Below are 26,610 nucleotides of genomic sequence, written 5' to 3'. Positions count from 1 at the left end.
AACAATTTACATGAGAGACTCCAAACGATGGACATTTTGTTAACTGTGTGCATTTAACCATTCAGGCGCAATGAGAACTGATTGCGCACTGTCTGAGAGAACTGGGATCGCGCACAAGGAAAGAGAGAGCATGCACGAGAGAGAGCATAGTGTTTGTCATTCAGCACGATTCCGCCTATCCCGCCTTCACTAACGGCAAGTTAATCGATAACGAATTGTGATTGGACGGTAATTTTGTTCGCGACGAATTTGATTGGGTTGATCTCACGTGATAGAACACTACTAATATTACTCCTATCAGTCATAACGAAACTTTAGGAAAGATGAAATGCAGGACAAAACGTTATTTATTTATTTTTTTTTTTGTCTTAAGTCGGGACACAAAAAATAGAGCTGAAATACTGGACTGTCCCGGGAAAAATGGTATGTCTGGTCACCCTACCCAAAACTTCTGTGATTATGATATTTTTTTTTTAGTGGAACACAGAAAAAAAGCAGATGGGGAGAATTGGGACAAAAATTTGCCTGATTATCTTGTAGTGTGTATAGGTGCCTTTACTCAGTGTACTATTTACCATTGAGAACAGTATATGAAATGTCACAACAGAGAAAGTTCTTGTGCAATGATTTAGCATTTATTATGGTCTTATAAAATATTACAGATTATGGTGACTAATGTGTGTGTTCACCATCAGGAGCGAGTTCCAGACAGCCCGTCACCCGTACCCTCTTTGGATGATGGCCGCAGGTCAGCTAGCCACTTATCCTCCAGACAGAGCAGCAGCGTGTCCAGCTCTCCTGCCCACACAGAGAGCTCTTCTGACCGGCCACGTACGTCTGACTGACCACATTTTGTTTTATTCCTCTGTGTCTTGTTACAAAGTCTACATTGCATATACAGTCAATTTAAGATTTTAGTTGTCATCAGTGTCATGTTTGCTGTAATATGTATACTTTTACATTTTTATTTTTTCTCTGTATATGGCAGAAACCAAACATACTAATTTAGCACCACTGAGTTTGGTCCCTGAGCACTTAGCACTATGCTCTTCCGATAATGTGAAACTGCACATATAACCTTACAAATGTGCTTTTAGAATTAAGAATAAGGTGATATCACAGAATCTACTAAAAGCAAAGCCATCAGAGCTGTTCATGTGCATTGCTTTAACCGGAACTAAAACTATGCAATTACAGATAATGCTCTCTGCTTTTTTCAGTCTGTCATCAGACGCATTAAAAATCTTACCCAAGATATCAGATATCAGTGGTGTGATATAATTTGACAGAATATGTGTTTTAAATCCTAGGTTCAACTCTTGTAATCATTTTTACGCTTTTTGAAATTGCTTTTATAATATTATTTACTTGACTTTTTGTTAAAAAGCATGTTCAGTACCAGATCAGTACAGTACAGACTTAATGTTCACATCTTGATATAAGTGAATCTTTCATTATTGAATTAAAACATCATACTCTACCGTTCAAACATTTGGAGTTGGTAAGATTTTTTAGTGTTTTTGAAAAAGGAGTCTGATGCTGACTAAGGCTGCATTTATTTGACCAAAGATACAGTAAAAACTGTTTAATATATTTTAAAATCTATAATATTTAATAAATTTAATATTTTATTTCTGTGATGGCAAAGCTGAATTTACAGCATCATTAGTCTTCAGTGTCACATGATCCTTCAGAAATCTTTCTAATAGGCTGATTTAATGATCAATGATCAAGAAACATTTCTTATATGATTATAAATGTTGGAAACAGTTTCATATTTTTGTGGAAATCTTTTGGGGCATTAAAAATGTCTTAACTATCACTGTTGATCAATGTAATGTGTCCTTGAAAAATAAAAGTATTATTTTCTTTCTTTAAAAAAAAAAAATACCCCCCAAATTTTGACTGGTAATGTACATATTCAAAAAAAAAAAAAAAACATACAGTAAATTCAAAATTGTATAAAACAAATTTTATACCTACTATATGAGTACTCTGGGCTTCAAGGATCAGTCTTTGTATTTACGTCCTTCTTTGTTTGTAAAATCTGTTTATATGCCCCTCCTTTCCCTTTAGATTTACATCAGAATGGTCTTTCTCTTGGCCACGCCTTGTTAGGCCTGTCTCCAAGTGCACCACCAGGACCAAAAGAGGGGGATCTGGCAACCCATGACACAGGCCTTGAAACAAAGAGGGCTTCTACAGAAAAAGGTTAGATGCTAGTATTGTATTATGTGTTGAATACCATTTGCAAGTGAAAGCCATTCTACAAGAAACTTGTATTAAATTATATCAAGACGTAACTATACTTTAGCAGTTTCCAAGTTTTCAAACATTATCTTTTGCCTAATAAATCAGTTAATATGGCTTGTATAAGCTATTGTATAAGATTTATCCAAATTTTTGTATTAAGAAGGAGCCTTCTGTCTGATACTGGTTAACAAGACAGATCATCACATTGTTTAAACAGTAAAAAAGTGCTTATCTCAGACGCAAAAACAAGTTCATTACAGTGCAGTTCAACAAGGTCAAAAAAAAAAAAAAAAAACATGTTTTGAATTACATAACAAAAAAGTCATGGAAAATGCAAGCATTTTTCCTAAACAGATTTGAAATTATCTAATATTTTTCCTTCAGCTTAGCAGATCATTTATCAGCAGTGGTTTAGATTGACTGCAGGAAATGATTGCTGATCCTGCTGATATGTCACTTAATACTCAGTGTATTTCATTTCTGTTCATATGTGAGTCTTGATGTGCATATTCTGAGAAATCAATGAATACTCTCACTCACAATTCTGTGAAAATTATCCATAGAGGTAGAAATGGCACGGTAGTGGAGCTGAATTAGTTAGCGATTTGCAGAGCGTGAAGTAATGAGCAAGACCCCCCCTCTCTTTCCAACCAACTCTCTTACCCTGGCCCTCCTGGAGGTGTAATTTTCCTAATAACCTCCCAGAACCCTTGTTTGGTTTTTGCGTTTGAAGGCTTTCATTAGGCTAATGAGGACTTTGCAAGGACGAGTAGTCAGCACAATTTCCTCATTGTGCCGTGCAGAGAAGACAGTGCACCCAAAATCAGAAAAGGCAGCTTTAGAGTGACTGGAAACACAGCCTTTTGGGATTTGGTGAAATCGTGGAAATCACACAGGTGCTAAAAGCCTGTATCAATTTTTCATATTTCAAAAGATTTCTAGCACTTGATGACATTGATGTGGTGACACTACATCAAACGTGGTGACACTGATGATGAGGTAAACTGTGACCAAAGAGTACACTACCACTCAAAAGTTTGGGGTCAATACAGTTTTTGTTGTGAAAGAAATTAATACATTTTTTCAGCAAGAATGCATTAAATTGATCAAAAGTGACAGTAAAGACTATTTATAGAAATAGGAATAGACTATGTTCAATTTCAGATAAATGCTGTTTAGTTTTGAACTTTCTATTCACCAAAGAATCCTGAAAAAAGTATTATGGCTTCTACAAAAATATTAAGCAGCACAAATGTTAATAACAAATTAACAGCAACACTGATAGTGATAATGATAAGAAATGGTTCTTGAGCACCAAATCGCATATTAGAATTATTTCTGAAGATCATGTGACACTGAACACTGGAGAAATGATGCTGAAAATTCAGCTTTGACATCACAGGAATGAATGTGGAAATAAAAAAAGTTATTTTTTGATTGTAATAATAGTTCACAATATTACTATTTTACTGTATGTTTGATTGAATAAATGCAGCCTTGATGAGAGAATTCTTTTAAAAACGTGAAAATCTTACTGACCCCAAACTCTTGAAAGTAATATCTGTATATCTGGTGAAAGATATACAGTTATTAATATCATCATATTTTTTTTTTTAATTAATGATATGTGTATCATGATGTTAACGGAATGATTGTAATTAAAACATACTGATGACAATAATATGACAAGATAAAAAGCAAGATGCATTTACAATGGTTTATAATGACTAAATTTAAAAAAAATATATATTTTCATCAAATGTCAAGACTATGACTAAAGCAAAATAAATTGTAACAATGAACACTAACCATTTGAACTGCCATGCATATCAAGTCCACCTGACATGTTTTCTTTTAAATTATTATAAATTTTTTTTTTTTTTTTTTTTTACCAGGCTCCTATGTTTAGGTTCAGCAATTTCACTTTAATGGCAATGAAAAGGTTAATCAGTTATTAAAATGCCTTATTTTAAAAAATGTCACTTTAGTCAATTGATTGGCATTTAACAAATTTAACTGTGTGTGTGTGTGTGTGTGTGTGTGTGTGTGTGTGTGTGTGTGTGTGTGTGTGTGTGTGCTTTTGTTTATATTACATTGTGGGGACCAAATGTCCCCATGATGTAATATAAACCTGAGTTCACCTACATCGTGGGGACCAGCCAGCGGTCCCCACAATGTAAATGGGTTTATAAATCATATAGAATGAGTTTTTGTGAAAAAGTAAAAGTTTGCACAGTTTCCTGTGAGGGTTAGGTTTAGGGGTAGGGGCAGGGTAGGGGGATAGAATGTACAGTTTGTTCAGTGTAAAATGCATTGAAGTCTATGGAAAGTCCCCACAATTCACAAAAACAAACATGTGTGTGTGTGTGTGTGTGTGTGTGTGTGTTTGTTTTTTGCAAAAACCTCTAAGTCTGCCTCTTTGGATAAGAACACATTAAAATGTCCTTTTCTGTCACTGTTGTTTACTTGCAAAATCCTGTCATTGCCACTGTAAGAGAGCATTCGCTCAATATCATTATTTCATTTTTAACGGAGATGGCGTTTAGCTGCTTTTGCATGTGAACTCTTCATTTTGTTTTCCCTGAATTCACAGTTACATTAGAATGTCTGTCAGTGCGGAAAGATGCTTTTTGGAATGGCTTCTGTATGGCTTCCAGCAGCAGGGAGTAATAGATTAGGTTATAATGTAGGGGGAAATGCATAAAACATTTGGTTAGTTTTTATTTCAGTCTGAAAGCATAATGATGTTTTGGTCTTGTTCTTAGGAGAATGAACTACATCAAAATGGTATCATGACATTAAATATGACCATGGAATTCATGCAAAATCATGAAACGTGTCATTTTAAGTCAGGTCAAATGCTTCTTGAAATGTACAGGCTTTTAACTGATATTCTTCATTTGTGTTTAAAAATAAATTTCACAGAAGACTGCATAAATTTGAACAGCTAAAGGATTAGTTCACTTCTGCATGAAAATTTCCCGTGTCAAGATGTTTGTTTTTCTTTCTTCAGTTGAAAAGAAATTAATGTTTTTGAGGAAACATTCCAGGATTCTTCTCCATATAGTGGACTTCAGTGGGGTTCACCGGGTGGAAGGTCCAAATTGCAGTTTCAGTGCAGCTTCAAATGGCTCTACATGATCTCAGACGAGGAATAAAGGGTCTTATCTAGTGAAACGATCTGTCATTTTCTAAAAAAAAAAAATTATATACTTTTTAACCACAAATGCTTATATTGCACTGCCCTGCGATCCACATGACGTAATCATGTTACCGATCCAGTGTCTACAAAGCGAATGTGCAAAGATTAAGCTAAACGCCCTTCATAAAAAAAAAGGTAAAGCAATGATATCAGATGATTTCGAAGTTTAAAATTAGATGAAGTTTTTCGCCTTACGAGCGGTACTTCTGCCTACGTCATGCGTGACCTTTCAATGTGTGGCGCATCGCAGAGCTGTGCAAGATGAACATTTGGGGTTAAATGCATGTAAAGTATGTAAAATGGCAGATTGTTTTGCTAGATAAGACCCTCGTCTGAGATCACGTAGAGCCCTTTGAAGCTGGACTGAAACTGCATTTTGGACCTTCCACCCGGTGAACCCCACTGAAGTCCACTAAATGGAGAAGAAGCCTGGAATGTTTCCTCAAAAACCTTTTATTTATTTTTTGACTGAAGAAAGAAAGACATGAACATCTTGGATGACATGGGGGTGAGTAAATTATCAGGAAATTTTAATTCAGAAATGAACTAATCCTTTAAGCTCAGTGTCATAAAAACGATGTCCTGTCCTTTAACTAGTTTGATTTTGAAGTTAGCCCCTTGGCACAATTTCAGTCCTGCTGAGCTCTTGTGAAGTTTTTTATGCATGCTTATTTTATGAAACTTCAAAAATCAATGGCTCCCCCTTTGTAGAACGTCATTGTAGACTCTCAGTCACTGCCAGGACACCTTTACTAGTCACTAGACTGAAGGATAACTTCCACCTTCATGTTCCTGAAATTAATCTTTAGGGGCAGCGCTGAAAGTGTGAAGATCAGAAGTTGTATCTCTTTTTTATGGCTTGTCAAAGACAGAGGAGTTCAAAGACAATTCCTTTATCCATCTCAGAGCTTTTCAACCTTCATTCACTCTCCGCTCGCTCTCTTATGCTGACTGTGGAGGACTTTTGCAGTGGATGCAGGAGTTCATTAGCCCAGGGAATCCAAAACAAGAGGTGACCTTGGTTGAGGAGATGCATTTATGATCTAACAGGCTGCCAGGATTTTTTTGCTGGAAAGCAAGTGCACAAACCATAATAATTCAATGGAGGATCAATCAGATTTGAAGGCAAAGAGAGAGATGGAGAAGAGAAAAGAGAGTAGTGCTAACTCAGCACTGATTGTACCTCCGGGGCACCGTAGTTCAGCGGCACGGCCCAGGCTTCCTCCCGCTGAGTGCTCCGGCAGCCGACACTAATCACATTCCAGCAAACACCATGCTTTTAGGTACCCTCGAGGAGAGGAGAGGGAGGGAGGAAGACAGGGAAAGAGAGGGAGATCGGTAGTGAGGGGAGCTGACAGTGAGCGAGAGCCAGCCGAAGCGGGAGACCGATTGTTTTCCCTCTTTGAAACACCTTGAATGTGACAGAGGCATCTCTCTTCTGCCAAGATGTGAAGATCAGATAGTGTGAGATTAAGATGCTTTGGTCAGCTAAGTGAATCCGCAGAGATAAGGGAGGGGTGAGTAAATCTAATCAGACCTTATCAGGCGCAGGGGGAAGGTGAGATTTTGAACACCTACTTGTTTAAATGGATCCTGAGTTATATATACTTTAAATACAGTATGGGCAAAGAGCTGGGCTGAGCTTTTTAATGCATTTTTTAAAGCGAAGGACATCCAAGAACAAAAAGAGAAGAGATGCTTTGGATTTTTGAAGTTAAATTATGAAAATGGGGCATACAGAAAGAAATAGATACAGGGAAAACAATGGCCCGAACGAAAGACTGGGAAAGAGAAAGATTTTGAGGTTGAGTTCATAAACTTTAATACTTAAAGGATTAGTTCACTTTAAAATGATTTACTCACCCTCAAGCCATTCTAGGTGTATATGACTTTCTTTTTTTTGATGAACACAATCAGAGTTATATTCCTGACGCATCCAAGCTTTGGCAGTGAACGGGACCAATGAGTTTGAAGCTCAAGAAAGCGGATCCATTCATCAGAAATGTTAATAAAGGCCTTCTGAAGCAAAGAAAAGCATTTATGTAAGAAAAATATCCATATTAAACAAGTTGTAAAGTAAAATATCAAGCTTCCACCAGACCGCCTTCCGTATTTAACTTACGAAGAAAGTGTAACGCCTCTCGCAGTTCAAAACGCTTACTCTACGTCCTACGTCTGGCAGAAGCTAGATATTTTACTTTATAACTTGTTAAATATGGATATTTTTCCATTGCTTTCCTTCAGAAGGCCTTTTATAACCGTGTGGAGTATGTTTATGATGGATGGATGCACTTTCTTGAGCTTCATACTAGTTACCCCCGTTCACTGCCATAAAGCTTGGATGTGTCAGATTAATATAACTCCAATTGTGTTAAACAGAACGAAGAAAGTCATATACACCTATATGGCTTGAGCGTGAGCTTGGGGTAATTTTCATTTTAAATTGAACTAATCCTTTAATATATCTGAGACCTCATCTAAAGCATGGCTGTGTATGGCCTCACCACACCGGCTCAATCGAACCAGACCCAAAAATTAAGATTTTGTCATGTTTAATGACATTAAAATGATGAAAGAAATTAAGGATACATTAAATTGTTGAAAAGTAATTTGTAAAAAAAAAAAAAAAAAAAAAAATTATTTCAAATAAATGCTGTTCCTCTATTCATTCTAATACTTAGTCAAAAAATCCTGAAAAAGATCATAGTTTTTACAAAAATATTATGCAACACATCACTGATAATACATTCAATACTATATTTTTAATATATAATAATATATTTTTTTTTTTGTGTGTGAATTTTTTTGTGAATCAGTTGATCCAGTTCAGAGCTGTCTGAATGATTAATTAAATAATCAAACCAATACATTTCTTGAGTTGAAGTGACAGACTGTGGTCACAGGAGTCTCCTACAGGTTATTTTTGTATGGATCCCTGCACATGACATGTAGGGAAAAAAAAATAAAAAATCTTAGACACAAATTAAGAATTTGTTCCTACAAATTTGTCCATGTTTCATTAATTAATTCCTCCAGTTTACTTAAATTATGGCCACAATGTACTAATTCTTTTCTTCATTTTAGTTTAATAATGGCCACAATTTAGCTAAAACGAGGGAATGAATTAGCACAAAATGGCCACGATTTAAACTACAGTGGCATGAAAAAGTATGTGAACCCCTTGCAGAATCTGTGAAAATGAGAATTATTTTAATAAAATAAGAGGGATAATAAAAAATGCATGTTATTTTTTGTTTAGTACTGTCCTGAGTAAGATATTTTACTTAAAAGATGTTTGCATTTAGTTCACAAGAAAAAAAACAATAGCTGAATTTATTAAAATAACCCCATTCATAAGTATGTGAACCATTGATTCTCAATACTATGTGTGGTTACCTGATGATCTACGACTGTTTTTTTTTTTGTTTTGTGATGGTTGTTCATGAGTCTCTTGTTTGTTTTGAGCAGTTAAACTGATCTCTGTTCCTCAGAAAATCCTCCAGCTCCTGCAGATTCATCAGTTTTCAAGCATTTTTGCATATTTGAACCCTTTCCAGCAGTGACTGTATGATTTTGAGATTCATATTTTCACACTGAGGACAACTGAGGGACTCAAACTCAACTATTAAAAAAGGTTCAAACATTCACTGATGCTCCAGAAGGAAACACGATGCATTAAGAGTCGGGTGTGAAAACTTTTGAACAGGATGAAGATATCACAATTTTTTTTATTTTGATTAAATATCATTGTTTTTCATTTAGTACTGCCCTTCAGAAGCAACAGAAGATACTTGCATGTTTCCCCGCAGAAAAATTAAGTACAATTTACCTTGATATTTGAATTCAAAAGTTTTCACCCCCCGGCTCGTAATGCGTCGTGTTTCCTTCTGGAGCATCAGTGAATGTTTGAACCTTTTTTAATAGTTGAGTTTGAGTCCCTCAGTTGTCCTCAGTGTGAAAATATGAATCTCAAAATCATACAGTCACTGCTGGAAAGGGTTCAAATATGCAAAAATCCTTGAAAACTGATGAATCTGCAGGAGCTGGAGGAATTTTCTGAGGAACAGAGCTCAGTTTAACTGCTCAGGACAAACAAGGGACTCATGAACAACCATCACAAAACATAAAAACAGTCGTAGATCATCAGGTAACCACACACAGTGTTGATAATTAATGGTTCACATACTTATGAATGGGGTTATTTTAATAAATTCAGCTTTTGTTTTGTCTTGTGAACTAAATGCAAACAAAAAATAACATGCATTTTTTTTTATTATCCCTCTTATTTTATTAAAATAATTCTCATTTTCACAGATTCTGCAAAGGGTTCACATACTTTTTCATGCCACTGTAACATGAGGGGAAAATTAATAAATCATGGCAACACTTTTAATTTATTGCCACATTTATGTTTTTTCTATTTAATTTTTTTAATGTAATTTGCAGTGCTCTGTATATTTGAGTGAACTATTTCTTCACTTGGTCTGAAATTCTGGTCTGGAGGGGAAAACAATGGAATTGTTATTTACTCTCACATCCAGGCCAATAGAACCACATGATAATGCCATAGAATGGTGCAGTGAAATAATTAAAGGTACAATCCCTCTGGAGAAACCTGCAGTTAAGTGCTTTGGTCAAGGGAACAATGGCGATTGCACATGCCTTGCTCTTTGGTGGGATCACCAGCAACTTTTCAAGCTGAGCATTAACTCTTACATCACACCACAACAAATGTATTAAACAAAAACTTTTATTACAGTGTAGAATGTCCAGCTGACTATGTAGTCAGTCTACTGATGTAGTTAGGCAGCCCTAGTGATTTTGAAGTTTTTTCTTTTTAAGCAGTCTTGCTGATTATAAGACGACTGTTAGAGCAGTACAACCATTTTGAACTTCCATGCCCTACCCTACAGTATATAATTGTAATGCCAACGCCATATGGCAGTTCAGTATGCTAATAGATCAGCTGTGTTAGAACAGAAAGTCACCTTTCTCTGGCTTCCCTGCTGACATTTTTATTAGCATACACAGGGCTGGTTATTACCACTACAGAACTATGGATACCTGCATAAACCCCATGCTTTAATACAACCCTACAAAACGAACAGAGCCCATCTGGTCTCACTGTGCAAATGTATTAAAACAGCTTTGATAGGTACAATAGTGCCCTAGGCTAAAGAAATACGTCTAATAGTTTTAATTTATTTTACTGGAGAAAACCTGCATGGTGTAGAAATGAAAAATTAAAAATCTTTGTTATTTACATTGGTAACTATCATTGCAATAAAAAATATTATCTAAAAATGCCATCTTAATTAACTGGTTTTATTCAAGTCAAAAATATAATTTAACTTCACTGAATCAACCTAAATACATTAGTTTATAATATTTAAGGTTAAATATTCTATAAATCTTCTTTAAGTTAAAGACCTTCTGTCCACTATTTATGAAATAAAATTCTACTGTACCTCATCTTGCACATTTTTCATGATTTGGAATTACATGTGTTAACAATTATGGCAGCAGCTATTTACATTACATTACATTACATATTCACGCCAGTTATGAATGGCAACAAATAGCATCTTGTTTACAAATTGTGCTAAATGCTCTTCACACTAAAATACACTGCTGTTCAAAAGTTTGGGGTCCATAAAATATATATTTTTTTAAAGAACTTAATACTTTTATTCAGCAAAGATGAACTTACTATTAATCAAAGAAGCATGGAAAAATGTATTATGGTATCCTCATGCTGCATAGAAATGCTTGAGCATTGAATCACACTTTATATCAAAAATAAGTACTTATTGTATTGAGGTGGGATACAGGCAAGGTTAGGCAGAGTCTGGGCCGGATTGGGACTCATTTTCAGCCCTGGAGTTTCATGCCTTAGACCGGCCCACTTTAATTCACGACTGACTATATTAAAATAATGTAATTAGAACCTCAGTATAAGTCTGCAATAGTGCGCTGTTCTCTACAGCCTTGTAAATAATTGTATTTTTCAAAAATATCTTCAAATACCCATGATAGTGCAAATGATAGTACAAAAAATGTTATTTTTATAGTTATAATAATGATTTTATAATGTGAACCATTGATTAATTCTCTAGCCATTTAGTGGCTGTAGTTAAAAATTCATGTTTTTAATTTTAATTTAATTAAGTGTTTGTAGATGGCAGTAATCGTCCATTAAACCCAGTCACATTTTTCATGTCTATCACTATAAATGAAATTTAGAAATGTAGATCTTTATTAAAATGGATTTAACATAAAATTTTGCTATTTTATATAAATGTATATACTTAAATTATTACAAATTGAGGCAAATAAATAACACAAAATAACATAAATCCTACAAAATTGCACAACTTTACAGTAAAATATTAAAGTAGGCTATTACGTTTGTTTAAAAAAAAAAAAAGTTAATCACATTTTACTGTCTGGTTAAGCTAGTTGGACAGAAAATGAATATTGTTGGCCAATGTGTAATAGCATAGCAAGCAACATAACATAAGTGAACATAACATTGGGCCGTATTTTATTATTTGCCTACTATTATTACAATATGAGTAAGCTGCATACATCCCTTTATCTTTCGCATGTTCCCCACTTCCGTTTTATTTATTTACGTTACTTAAATCGGCCTCCGTGCTTAGACCTTTTGCCTTACCATAATTTAGCGTTGATTTAGAACTTGTCCCGCTGTCCCTACAGATGTCACCTCGTCCCTTCTTCTCGTATACTTCTGAGTGAGTTGTCTTCTCCAAGCGCACACTCCGAGTCCCTCCCGACCAGGTTAATTTACCCACCGAGAGACATGATATCACTGACGTTGAGCGGTAAAAACCTGATCGCGCATTTCGTTTGTTTGATTGTTTGTTTGTTTTTTCTTGCGCGGGTGCCCCGTGCCGCCCTGGGCCGTCTAGGCCTAAATCCATCACTGAATGTTTTTTAGGAAAAAGTTAGGCTACTCAGCTTAGTACATTTGGCCGCGTCCACAGTTTCTAGGGCATCCATATTTCAACCCAGTGCCATGACAAGGCCAAATTAACATACCGGCCCACCGGGAATTCTCTCGGTGCTCCCGATTAGCCAATCCGGCCCTGGGCAGAGTTTGGTGGCATTGGTAGGTTTAAGTGTGGGTTAAGGGGTAAATGAAGGGTCAACAGAGTGTAATTATATTTGTAGTTACGGAAATTAATTACAGTTGTAATTACATGCAGGTATTTTTTAAAAATATAAAACAATATAAAAATATAAAATCATGTATGTACACAAATAAGTGCATTGTATCAACTGATTAATTTAAATGTGTATTACATAGTTAAAGACACAAAGTGGTTCGAATTAGCATATCAGAATGATTTCTGAAAGATCATATTTGAATAAATTACATTTTAATATATATTACAATAGAACTGTTATTTTAAACTGTGATAATATTTCACAATTATATTGCTATTTTTTTCTGCATTTTTGATCAAATAAATGCATGCTGCACAAAAGCATCTTCGACCCTAAACTTTTGAATGATAGTGTAGAAATAACATACTATTTGTAATAAAGTACAAAAAAATCTAAGCAATAATGGGCAGAGGTAGTGAAAATAGGCAAGGTTGGCTATTTGCTCAGTGTAAATAGACACTGCCAACTATTATTTGTTGGTACTAATACAGCAAAGTTCATATAAATGTTGTTGTACTGAATTTTAGACAATAATTTTCCACCAAATTAAGATAAAAATTTAATTATCAAATGGTGTGTGATTCATAAAGATTAGACTAAGGCTCATTAAAGATTAAGATGATATTGTTGAAGTGGCAGAGATGAGAGGAGGAGTAAGATGAAATTGTTCGATCGAGACACTCTGGTGTTTCTGTTAGTTCTGGAGGCCCCATAAACTCCGTGAAGTTGGCACCCCATAAAGCGAAATAATCCCCAAAAATATGTCATTCGTTTGTGCTACGTTTGTGCTGATTTGTGCCGCAAAAACGAACGTTTGTGCTGGTTTGGTGTTTGAGATATTAAGCATTATTTTTTTGGTCGTGTGACGTCATTCTCCACCCCATGTCGTTCAAATCGCTTCAAACCGGTGCCATTCGTTTGTGCTCGATTTGTGCTGGTTTGTGCCGTTAAAACAAACACTGTATCTGTTCTCCTTCCACAGATATAACTAATTTAATTCGGGAGCTGTGACGTCATTCTCCACCCCACTTCGTCTAAATCGCACGAAACTGGTGTCGTTCGTTTGTGCTCGATTTGTGCTGGTTTGTGCCGTTAAAACAAACACTATCTGTTCTCCTTCCACAGATATAACAAATTTAATTCGGGAGCAGTGACGTCATTCTCCACCCCACTTCGTCTAAATCGCACGAAACTGGTGTCGTTCGTTTGTGCTCGATTTGTGCTGGTTTGTGCCGTTAAAACAAACACTATCTGTTCTCCTTCCACAGATATAACAAATTTAATTCGGGAGCAGTGACGTCATTCTCCACCCCACTTCGTCTAAATCGCACAAAACTGGTGACGTTCGTTTGTGCTCGATTTGTTCTGGTTTGTGCCGTTAAAACAAACACCGTATCTAAGACCTCTTCTTAAATATAACGAAAAAATGTTTTATGAACAGTTAGGCTATGTAGCCTAACTCTCCACACCCCATGCCATCCAAATTGCTCCAACCCGGTATTGTTCGTTTGTGCTCGATTTGTGCCGTTAAAAGAATCCCTAAATGATGACTTTTTGACTTAAAAATAAAAAATAAAATAAAAACCAAATCATTTCCACCCCATGTCTTCTTAAATCTTTACAAAATGGTGCTGTTCGTTTGTGCTCAGTTTGTGCAGTTAAAAAAAAAAAAAGCAACAATGACAATCTTAAATATAAAGTTGGCCTAGCGAAAAATGTTTTTTACATTCAGTTTGCTTAAAACCGGTGCCCCCCACATGCTCCAAATTTGCTCGAAATCGTTTGTGTCGGTAACAGGTTTCGTTTGTGCTGCTTTGGTTTTTAAAATATAAAAAAAAAAAAATGTATAGGTCATTTTCAGGTCACTCAGCCCCCCCACATGCTCCAAATTTGGCCAAAACTGTCTCATTTGTTTGTGCTGGTTTGTGCCGGCGAAATTTTCGTTTGTGCTGCTTCGGTTTTTAAAATGTAAGACATTGAATTACAGGCATTAACTCACTAGCCTGAATGAAGAATCAGAAAAGCTTAATAGCCTAAATAATCTATTTTAAGTCTTCAAGTAAAAGGTTAAATAAATGTTTACTTTTAGCCTAACTTTACACTTGTAAAATATTTAGCCAAAAACGAAAAAAGATTGAATAAAAAACATCGGACTCTTTTCTCTCATAATATGTAAAAACAAACAAAGAAACAAACAAAAACAAGAATAACAGTTTCATATTTCAAAGAAATATGGAATCATCATAGAAAATACTACTCCCGGTACACAAATCATCATACACAAATCAAACTCAGCATGTCTTGCATGTCCCATCACGCAGTTCATCTGATGTAGGCTACAGCTCTGTATATTAGTTACAATTTTTCTATTTGGTTGTTTCATATATTTCTTGCTACTGTAGCTGTCTCGTGCAGAGCACAACAACACACTTCTCTGTCCGCGGAGGCGCCGGCGCGATCCCTTCCATTGTTTTCTGATATTTTGGGTTTTTCCAATGAAACACAAATTGTTATTTATAAAAAATAAAAAATCTTCTTGTAATAGTGAGTGAAACATGTTGCATCATGGAGGTTTTAAAACCAATTATTTTAAATAAAAATTTCCTCAATGTTGTTTTAGACCACATATAGCCAAAATGAGTATTTTAGGGGCCGCCCACACATTGAAACAAATTTAAATAAAGCATTTTTTTTTTCGACGTAGGCTAATTAATTGAACGAATTACACGTACAGATGCTGCACAACTTTCCGTTTCTGACACGCGCTTGTCACTGAAAAGGAGGAAAGCAGAGACTTAATTTGAAATCACATTGCTCCTAAGTGATTTCAGTGTCATTCAATTCAATCAATGTCTAATATTTATAAACCGAAGCAGCAAATAAAACTTTTATCGGCACAAACAATTGCGACTGTTTGGTGAATGAGCTATAAATGACATACAATTTGATTTGCAGCCTGATTATTATCGAAATATAGTCTAACAGTCAATCTAAACATCTAAACATAAAGTAGTCTAATCTAAACACCTTGGCCTAATTAACTGGTTCCAGTCAAGAAGGGAAAAACAAGGACTCAAAATCATATGAATTAATTTATAAACAACACTAATTTTATCCGTTAACTCGTTCTATTTAATGTAACAATTGCAATTCACTTTATACAGTGTATTTGTTTTTTTTTTCTTCATTATTATTGTTTTATTTAAAGAAAATTGCCTTCGCCTATAGGCTACTTTACATGGACAGTGATTAAAGTCTGTGTTTGTTTGAAAGGTGAATTGCAGTTAGATGATGAAATAATCTGAGCATAAGCAGTTCCACAAGAGGCCTGTTAGTTGCAGCGTTTTATCTTTGTCCGCGGAAGATGCGAATCGATGTGTTCAAATGTTATACACGCGTTCTTCTGGGTTTCTTGATTGCACAATAATTAATAAAAGAATTCCCTTCTCTGACGTGCCAAACAAATTTTAAATTAACCTGTAAATTACCCTGCACACATGACTTTTTTAGTCTCAGTGCATACATCTTTTCCGTATGCAGACCTTTATGCATTGTTTAATGTTTTTGAAGGGCGCAGAAAGACGTTAAACATGTATTTGAAAATTTACCATGCAATGGTATTGTATTTTATTATAATTATTTATTCAAATATCTGTCCCAGTGCTATAGCACAGCATAGAACACGCCTGGTTCCAGAAGTAGTCAGGTAACATGTAGGCCTAAGTGGTTGTGACAATATCTGGCACAAATTTAGTCCATTTAAGAAGGGGTACTTTTCAACGGCACAAACCTGGACAAACGAACAGCACCATTTTGGAACGATTTAAGATGACGGGGAGGAGATTTTTTTTTTATTATTAGGCCTATATATATATATATATATATATATATATATATATATATATATATATATATATATTAAAAAAAAAAAAAAAAAAGGGGTAATCAATTACAGGGATTCTTTTAACGGCACAAACCGGCACAAACGAACAATACCGTGTTGGAGCAATATGGATGGCATGGGGTGTGGAGAGTTAGGCTACATAACTGTTAATAAAACATTTTTTCGTTATATTTAAGAAGAGGTCTTTGATACGGTGTTTGTTTTAACGGCACAAACCAGCACAAATCGAACGAATGGTACCAGTTTGAAGCGATTTGACCGACATGGGGTGGACGTCACAGCTCCCAAATTATATTTGTTATATCTGTGGAAGGAAAACAGATACAGTGTTTGTTTTAACGGCACAAACCAGCACAAATCGAGCACAAACGAACGACACCAGTTTCGTGCGATTTAGACGAAGTGGGGTGGAGAATGACGTCACAGCTCCCGAATTATATTTGTTATATCTGTGGAAGGAAAACAGTTACAGTGTTTGTTTTAGCGGCACAAACCAGCACAAATCGAGAACAAACGAATGGCACCGGTTTGAAGCGATTTGAACGACATGGGGTGGAGAATGACGTCACACGACCAAAAAAATAATGCTTAATATCTCAAACACCAAACCAGCACAAACGTTCGTTTTTGCGGCACAAATCAGCACAAACGTAGCACAAACGAATGACATATTTTTGGGGATTATTTCGCTTTATGGGGTGCCAACTTCACGGAGTTGGCCCCATACATTAGCAAACTCTTTGAAGTGAGTGACAATGACAAGATCAAGGCTTCAGCCTGATCAAAAACAACATTTCTTGGTGCTCTGTATCTTAAAACCTCTTGCTGTGCTTTAAGTGCTTTGGTGGGTATTTTTTTTTTCTTTTTTCACTCTAAACCTTTTGATGACATGGGTTGTTGAGTAAGGACTCATTGTAATGGAGAAGTTTTACAATATTGTCTCAAGGGATACACAGGAAAAAGTTTGTATGCTAAAAACATCTTATGAGAATCCTTTACATGTCAGCAGTCCTAGGATCCAAATGAAACCATTTTTATATTATTAACCGATATTATTAAAGACACAGGAATCATCAGTTTTATGTTACAGACATATTTTAAGCCTTATGAATGCCATAATACATCTGTGATTAAAACCTTAGAACAGATGTAGAGCCGTTAGAGCAGGAATATCTGCTTTGACTTAAGTTAAATGAGATTCACTTCCCTTTAGACCACACAACTGAACCAGAACCAGTGTGTAGTGTCTTATTGAAACTAAGTTGATTTGACTAAAGATGTCGCTTTTTCTCAGCAAATGAATTGGCTGACATTTGGAGTCCATTAGAAACAAAGTAGCGCTGATGGGTACCGACCTTGAATCATTATGACACTAGTATTCTGTCTTCAAGACTCATGGCTTAAACACTGAGCACTGATATGAAGATATGGGGGATTTCCCAGTCCTTCTGCAAAAGAAGTAATGAGTCTAAAACAGTAATATTGTGAAATATTATTGCATTTTTTATATATATATATTTTAAAATGTAATGTATTCCTGTGATGTAAAAGCTGATTTTCAGCCTCCATTACTCCATCAGTCTTTTTCAGTGGCACATGATTCATCAGAAATCATTCTAATTTGCTGTTTTGGTGCTCAAGAAACTTTTCTCATTATTATGTGGAATACTGATCTTCATTATAAATGTCTTTAGTCACATTTATGTCAATTCGTCATTGTTGAATAAAAGTATTAATTTAAAAAAATCTTACTGACCCCAAACTTGAACAGTAGTGTAAGTAATAAAAAAAAGTTTTATTTATTTTCTTTGTAATAAAAACTTTAAAAAAGTTATTGCTAAAAGAATAGTAAGTAATGTGCTGTGTTCTCTTGTGATAGAAGAGAATGTCCTTTGCACCCCCACGTCCCGAGACAGCTATGAGAGAGTGTCTCATTCCGGGCCGACATTACCCCCAGGATTCCCTGCTCCGCTGCTCTTCCCTGAGGGCCTGTCCTCCATAGAAACCCTCCTCACCAACATACAGGTATGTAAAGCTTTATAAAAATATGTATTTCAGTAGTTTGAAAAAAAGGAAAGATTCTCCCTGCTAAATGTAAATCTCAAATCTCAGCCTATTTTCTCTTTTCCAGGGTCTGTTAAAGGTGGCTATTGATAATGCGCGGACACAGGAGAAGCAGGTGCAGCTGGAGCGCACAGAGCTGAAGATGGAGCTGTACAGGGAGAGAGAACTACGTGAGACGCTGGAGAGGCAGCTCTGCGTCGAGCAGAAAAACAGAGGTGAATAGATGATCTGAGACAAGTTTGCAGACAATGCTCTGCTTAAGAAGTGGGTTTATGGTGTCTATTCTGTTTTTAAAACCTTTGCTCATATACAATACAGTGCTAAATGTCTAATTTCAGATGTTCAGATGCCAATTTAGGAATAGTTCACCAAAAATACTATGGTTTATTTTGTCACTTTGACAGTCATGGTCACTGTGAACTATCGTTACACTGAAGGGGCCATGTAAAATTATACTTCTGTGTTCCAACAGCATACAAGTTTGGATTGATATGAGGGTGAACAATGATTCACTTTTGGGTGAACTGTCTCTTTAAGATTTAAAATATTAGTCTATGACATGTTGCAGATTTTTTTGGTCACACATTAGTTGTCTTTAACTACTATTCGTTTACATAAAAAAATGTTAGGTACAATGTAATTGTTTTTATGTTGTATTGCAAAACATACGGGCACGGGTGGGTAGACACAGGTTTGGTGTTATGGTTAGGTTTAAGTGTGGGTTAAGAGTAAGTGAAGGGTCAACAGTGTAATTATAGATGTAATTACAGAAATTAAAAACATGTATGTACACAGTAGGTGCATTGTATCAAATAAATAATTAATAATTAAATGTTAGTACATAGTAGTTAAAGACACTTAATATAAAGTGAGACATTTTTTTCTCATATCTTTTATTTAAACTAAAAAAAAAACACTTTTTTATTTTTCAGATCTATTTATTTAAGAAAAAAATAAAGTTAAAATTATACATGCAATCACAAAGTTTGTGTAAAACTCATAAAAAATCATAAAAAAAGTTTTAAGGTTGACATATTTCCTGTAACAGATAATTTAACAGATTATCAGATTAATAAGAGATAACCGTTTTATGACAAAGCAAAGTTAGTACAGATTGTACCATGTAATGTGACTCCGCAAATGTAATATTTATCAATTAATAATTCATGATATTTGAAGGAAAAATAATATCTTGAAAAATATTAAAAAAAAAAAAAAAAAAAAAATGTTGTGTGCGTTCACATCTATTTAGGGTGTGAGGAAATGTTACAACTTTTTTACTTGTAACTCTCTTATAAATGTTTTCCAAACAATATGAAACATGAATACAGAGAGTGCATTTCTTTATAAAAAAAAAAAAAAAAAAAAAAAAAGAAAAATGGTACATGCTTTGTCCTTTTCTTTTATCATGGACACTCAGTCAATGTTTGCTGGATGTTTGTGCAAAAGAGAACACAATGCCTTGGCAACATACAAGTGCTATCAGCAAGTTCTCATGTGCATCATGCGTGACTGATGATTGACAAGACATCTGCAAGATAAGCTGTTGTGAAGTTGTAGTGATTCTGTGCTTTCACAGTTGAAATCGTATGTGTTTTATAAGAAAAGCTCATCTTCGGTTACATGTAATGTTGTCTGCCCACATCACAAAAACAAGTAAAACAGGTTCTCAAATTTAACTGCCCTGCACTTGATCTTTCATATCACGTTTACTAACAAATAAATTTACTCTCAATTGAATCTCTTAATCTTCTGTTCTCCAGAATGTACACACAATCGTAGTCTACATAAGTCAGAAACCTCAGAGGCAGCCGTCATAAAACGGCGGAATCATTAAAAAAGGTGACAGGGCAACATGCACCATTAATGAATGTTGTTTAATTAGAGAGCCCCTCATCTCGTATTCTCCTGTCGCCCTCATTGTGCTCCAGCTAGTCATGTTACTGCAAATTCAGCACTTTCTTCAACCACACACACACTAACAAACACATATAGAGACACAGAGAATTACCCTTTGTAATTACAAGTACATATTATGATATTAGTGTGAATGATTTATTATCAGCGTAAACAGAATTGCTGTGTTAATATTCGCCACATCACATTTGATGAGGATAATGAATCTCCTGCATAATTCATCAAATCAACTGGCTCCTCCATTAGTGAGAGATGTCTTTATACTGCAGCCAGCTGACTTTGAGTCTGTTTCTGTTTATACCCAGTGGTCAGAGGAAAGATTAAGAGGAAGAAGGTTGGTCCTTCTTGATCACTCAAAGAGGAAAGGCTCACAGCTATCGGACAGAAACCATTTTTTTCCCCTCCCTCTTTTTTTTTTTTCCTTTTTTTCTGCTGACTGTGCCATCTGAATTAAGCTCTTACTGCAAACTGGAAAATTAACATGTTCCACTGGGCTCCAGCCTAGTTTCACATTAGATGTGCATTATATCAGACACAGTATTTAGTGAAAGGCTGAATAAGGGCATGTGGAACAGCTTTTCATGGTTTGCTATAATTACTGTTTGCTGTGATGTGGGATTTGATGTAATAATTTTTCTATTATCCAGTGGCATAAAGTTTTTCCAAAGTCATTTTTCAAGTTTAATGTCAAATCAAGTTTAATGTTTTACAGTAGGTATATAAGATATAGCAGATATATACTATGAAACACACTACCAAAAAATATTAGGGTCAATATTTTTTAAAATGCTTTTTTAAAAATGAAATTATGCTTTTATTCATCAAGAATGCATTCAACTGATCAAAAGTGACAGTAAAGAGAATTATAATGTTACAAAAGATTTCTATTTCTAATAAATGCTGTTCTTTTGAACTTTCTATTCTTCAAAGTATATTGAAAAAAAAATATTAAGCAGCACTATTGTTTTCAATGTTGACCATCAGAAGAAATGTTAGTCGGGCACCAAATCAGTATATTAGAATGATTTCAGAAGGATCATGTGGCACTGAAGACTGGAATAATGGCTGCCAAATATTCAGCTGTCTAAACAGGTGGAGCTGGGGAAGGTGGAGGGTTTCTGAAAGCGTGCTGCAAATTGCTTAAGCAAATGCTGAACAAGTATTTGAAGGTTGAGCAGCAAGCTCATTGGCTACTGATACAATAGGAATCAACCTGTGCCCTATAGATAATCATGTGATCGCAAGCGGTTAAGAGACCTATTTTGCAAAATTCACTTTTACATGGTGTTTGAACATAAACATGTGTCGGCAGTGTGTGTAAACAACCACCCTATATTGGTAAAAATCCATGCATTCTTTTTTTTTAAATTGCCATAAATCATAAGCAGTGTCTCAGAATAAGTAAAGTCACAATGCACAAGCCCTGCCCACGACTGTTGATGGACTCTGCCCTATTAGCATAGATCACACCCAGAGTGAGCTGTACATAGTCCGCCATGTTTATCTCCTCGCCAGAGCATTTAACAGCAGCATTCAAGTAAGAAATGTATTCTTATTAAAGCTATTAAAGTTATTCAGTCAAGAGCAGTGAATGATTTTCTGTTTTTCTGTTGATGTTTGATTCATATTAACAGCATGTACAGGTACTGCATATTACACTGTTTTCACTTTAATACACAGATCTAATATACATATGCAATTTCTTTAGTTGCTGTTTACATTCACAGACATAACTGACTGTGTTTTTGTGAACTTTATGTGTTTTTTATATAACATTTGTTTATTTGACAGTTTAAGCGCAATAAGACGATATGTGCGCTCTGAGAACATCAGAAGTTTAGACTGATATGGCTTTAAAACGTATGGAGATAATAAACTTTCATGGTGATGAAGAGCTGCAAAGTCACATGATCATGACAGTGATAGAGATGATAATAAAAACCAAACATGTTTTGTTAGTTTTTAGTAGAGTATCTGAGGCATAAGTTGTACAGGCTCTGCCCTCTTCTGGAAAGCGTGTGGGGAGCAGCAGCTCATTTGCATTTAAAAATGTATGCATGAAAACAGCATGTTTTTCCTTCCACTCAAAAATGGGCATTTACAACATGGTATAATAAATTATATGTGGGGTATTTTGAGCTGAAACTTCACCGATACATTCTGGGGACACCTGAGACTTATATTGCATCTTGTAAAAAAGAACATAATAGCTCCCCTTTAAGGATATCAGCCTGCGCCATCTAGAGTTTCATGACAGAACTTTGTATTTATTTTAAATTGCAAGAATATTTCACAGTATTACTTTGTTTACTGCATTTCTGATTAAATAAATACAGCCTTGGTGTAATGCTTCTTTCAAAAACATTAAAAAATTTTACAGATCCAAAACTTTTGAACAGTACTGCATTCCTATCAAGAACTCTATTATTTAATTTTTCCCTGTGCTTTTCTTAGCACTCATCCAGAAGCGGCTGAAGAAAGAGAAAAAGACCAAGAGAAAATTGCAGGAGGCCTTGGAGGTCGAGTCTAAGAGAAGAGACCAGGCTGAGCAGACACTGCAGCGGACGGCCTCCAGTGAGAGATCACCTACTCAAAACGGTTAGAATGCACATCAGCTAAAATGCTAATGATTAAATCAATATTGTACAGACAATTTTTTTCTTCATGTTGAAATGAAATCCTTATGGTGTTACTGCCACTTAAAAAGTAATGACCACACAACCAAGACTGAAAAGAATACACTGTAAAATCTAATTAGTTAGCCTTACTTTAAAAAAAAAGCATGCAAACCAATAGCCTTAAAAACAAAATCTAAGTGAAATGGCTATAGTATGTAGCATTGATGAATGCTTAGTGTAGTTCACATACACAAGAGTTAAATAACTAAAAAAGAATTGTAGCGAGTACTTGATAATTTACTTTAGATTTACTAGCTACTCAGAATTATTATTTTCAATAACTAAATTTCAAGTGAAATATACTATGCTGACTTCCAGAGTGCATAGCGGCATGAATAAATTAAGCAATTGCTTTGTTTTACTATTATTTGGCTTTATTTCCCAGTTTTATTTGTCTTGTGTGTAGTAACACAACAAAGACAGCAAATTATTTTGTAATGGTCAGTCTTATCAAAATTAATGTAATTGTTCGATCTGGATTATATCAACCCAATTAAAAGTTTGATGTTTCACTAGGTGTTTATGAGTAGTAGACGTTAATGAGAAAAGTAGACGTTATGATCTAGTTAGAAGTTAGGTCACCTTTTAAAAGAAACCTTTTTAGCCACATTTTAACTGTAATTTCTTGTTGCATCATTGCATCAACTGGAAGAGAAGGGAATTATAGTAATATAAATGAAGTTCCAAGTTCCAGACAAACATGTGACACTAATCACCATAATGGTGACTCAAAACAAAAACATTTCTAGAAATCAGTTCAGTGACATTGTTTTATGTGATATTCTCTCAGAAAATAACTGCAGAGGTGGAGGAAATTAATGAAAAGTTAAAAACTGACACACCTCAAACTCTTTTTTTGCTTGACAAAATGGTACTCAAACCAGTCAAATATTCTTAACAAGGGTTTTCTGAGTAACAAAGGCATAGTATGCAAAAAGTACTAGATTTTTACAATTAAGTTCAACACATTGTTGCACATTAAGTAAATGTAAGTGTAATCTGTTCCGGTTTGCCTGAGTTCTATTTGCTAGTTTCTGTCACTGATTATGTTGATAATTACTGATTACACACCTGTTTCCTTTCCTGTAGCTCAGTGGTTAGAGCATGGCACTAGCAATGCCAAGGTCATGGGTTCGATCCCAGGGATTGCACATACTCAGATACAAATGTATAGTATAATGCAATGTAAGTCGCTTTGGATAAAAGCGTCTGCCAAATGCGTAAATGTAAATGTAAATGTAATGTTTCCGTTTCCGTTGATTAGACTCCCTTGTGTATTTAAGCTTTAAGTTTTTTGTTGTTGATTGCCTTCATTGTATTATGGTATTTGGTTGTCTATTATATTTCCTGTGTTTCATATTGGATTTATTAGACTGTTTGTTTTTTGAATTCTCCTGCATCGTGGGAATTGTACAACCACCCCTGACAGTGAAGTTAGCTAAAAAGTGTTAGTTAAAACAACTGTTGATGGTTGTTTTACAGGGTGAGATGTAACACAATTGTTTTAAGCACTTTACATTGGATAAAATAGCATAAGGTATTGGCATTAAAGAAAATGGTGTTAAAATTATTCCAGATCTCCTCTATCTGCCACATCATCATGTCAAGTACAAATGTTGCTATGACAGCAGTATTCTAAACTTTTAAAATGTGTTTTACTTGTACTGATAACTGTTTTCATGTTAACAGACCCTCCTCAACATGAAATGGAGACAAACCATAACAGCATGAAAACAGACACTGACAGAACAATACAAGGTACAGATGTCTGAATGGACAATTAATCTGTCCATGTTTTGTTGTATTATTTCTTTATGGATCTATATTTAAATGTCTTTTTCTCTTGTAATGTTCAGTATTGATGGAAACAGAACATGTCTTCCATCTCTCCTTCTTATATGGTGCATCTTAATAAATTAGAATATCATGAAAAAGATTTTTTTTTTTTCCTGTAATTTAATTCAAAAAGTAAAACTTAAATATATTATAGATTTATTAGACAAAGTAAAATATTTCCAGACTTTTTTGTTTTCATTTTGATGATTACAGCTTGCTGCTCAAAATACTGGGTTTAGGTCAGTAAACCCAACAGCAGTTATGGGGAAATCTGCTGACTTGACAGTTGTCCAGAAGACGATCATCAAGTCCCTCTACAATGAGGGTAAGCCACAGAGGGTCATTGCTGAAAGAACTGGCTGTTCACAGAGTGCTGTGTCAAAGCATAGTCATGGAAAGTTGACTGGAAGGAAAAAGTGTGGTAGGAAAAGGTGTACAAGTGAAAGGAATGACCGCAGGCTTGAGAAGATTGTCAGGCGAAGCCGATTTAAGAACTTAGGAGAGCTTCAAAAGGAATGTACTGAAGCTGGAGTCAGTGCATCAAGAGCCACAGCACACAGACGTCTTCAGGAAATGGGCTATAATTGTCACATTCCACGTACCACTTCTGAACCAAAGACAACGTCAGAAGCGTCTTACCTGGGCTAAGGAGAAAAAGAACTGGACTGTTGCTCAGTGGTCCAAAGTCCTCTTTGCAGATTAAATTAAATTTTGCATTTCATTTGGAAATCAAGAGTCCCAGAGTCTGGAGGAAGAGAGGAGAGACACAGAAACCATGTCACTTGAAGTCCAGATAGAAGTTTCCACAGTCAGTGATGATTTGGGCTGCCATGTCATCTGCTGGTGTTGGTCCACTGTGTTTTCTGAAGTCCACAGTCAACGCAGCCATCAACCAGGAAATTTTAGAGCACTTCATGCTTCCTTCTGCTGACAAGCTTTGTGGAGATGCTGATTTCATTTTCCAGCAGGATTTGGCACCTGCCCACACTGCCAAAGGTAGTTGCCCAAAAGCTGGTTCAATGACCATGGTGTTACTGTGCTTGATTGGCCAGCAAACTCGCCTGATCTGAACCCCATAGAGAATATATGGGGTATTGTCAAGATGAAGATGAGAGACACCAGACCCAACAATGCTGATGACCTGAAGACCGCTATCAAAGCAACCTGGGCTTCCATTACACCTGAGCAGTGCCACGGGCTGATTGCCTTCATGCCATGCCGCTTTCATGCAGTAATTCATGCAAAAGGAAACACAACCAAGTATTGAATGCATAGAAATGAACATACTTTTTCAGAAGCCTGACATTTCTGTTTAAAATATCCTTTTTTTATTGATCTTATGAAGTATTCTAATTTTTTGAGATAGCAAATTGGTGGGTTTTTGTTAAATGTGAGCCAAAATCATCACAATTAAAAGAACCAAAGACTTCAGTCTGTGTGCACTGAATTTATTTAATACACGAGTTCCACAATTGAAGAGTTGAATTATTGAAATAAATTAACTTTTCCATGACATTCTAATTTATTGAGATGCACCTGGATTTATTTATATATAAATGTGATGA

At 35.3% G+C, this 26,610-nt stretch overlaps 1 protein-coding gene across 1 annotated transcript in view; it reads left to right on the top strand.

Moving 5' to 3' along the window:
• Positions 1 to 26,610, top strand: part of dachc (dachshund c) — a 79,918-nt gene that overhangs the window by 50,663 nt on the left and 2,645 nt on the right. Inside the window, exons 5-10 of the mRNA XM_067404366.1 lie at positions 696 to 831; positions 2,077 to 2,211; positions 18,430 to 18,575; positions 18,682 to 18,829; positions 22,986 to 23,129; positions 24,899 to 24,967. Of these exons, the coding sequence (XP_067260467.1) occupies positions 696 to 831; positions 2,077 to 2,211; positions 18,430 to 18,575; positions 18,682 to 18,829; positions 22,986 to 23,129; positions 24,899 to 24,967 (778 nt within the window). The remainder of the gene's footprint in view (positions 1 to 695; positions 832 to 2,076; positions 2,212 to 18,429; positions 18,576 to 18,681; positions 18,830 to 22,985; positions 23,130 to 24,898; positions 24,968 to 26,610) is intronic.

This window comes from Chanodichthys erythropterus, chromosome 12, assembly GCF_024489055.1.
Source record: "Chanodichthys erythropterus isolate Z2021 chromosome 12, ASM2448905v1, whole genome shotgun sequence".
Classification (NCBI taxonomy): Eukaryota; Metazoa; Chordata; class Actinopteri; order Cypriniformes; family Xenocyprididae; genus Chanodichthys; species Chanodichthys erythropterus.
The sequence above is the reverse complement of the archived record's forward strand: the minus strand, read 5'-3'. Positions and strand labels throughout refer to the sequence as shown.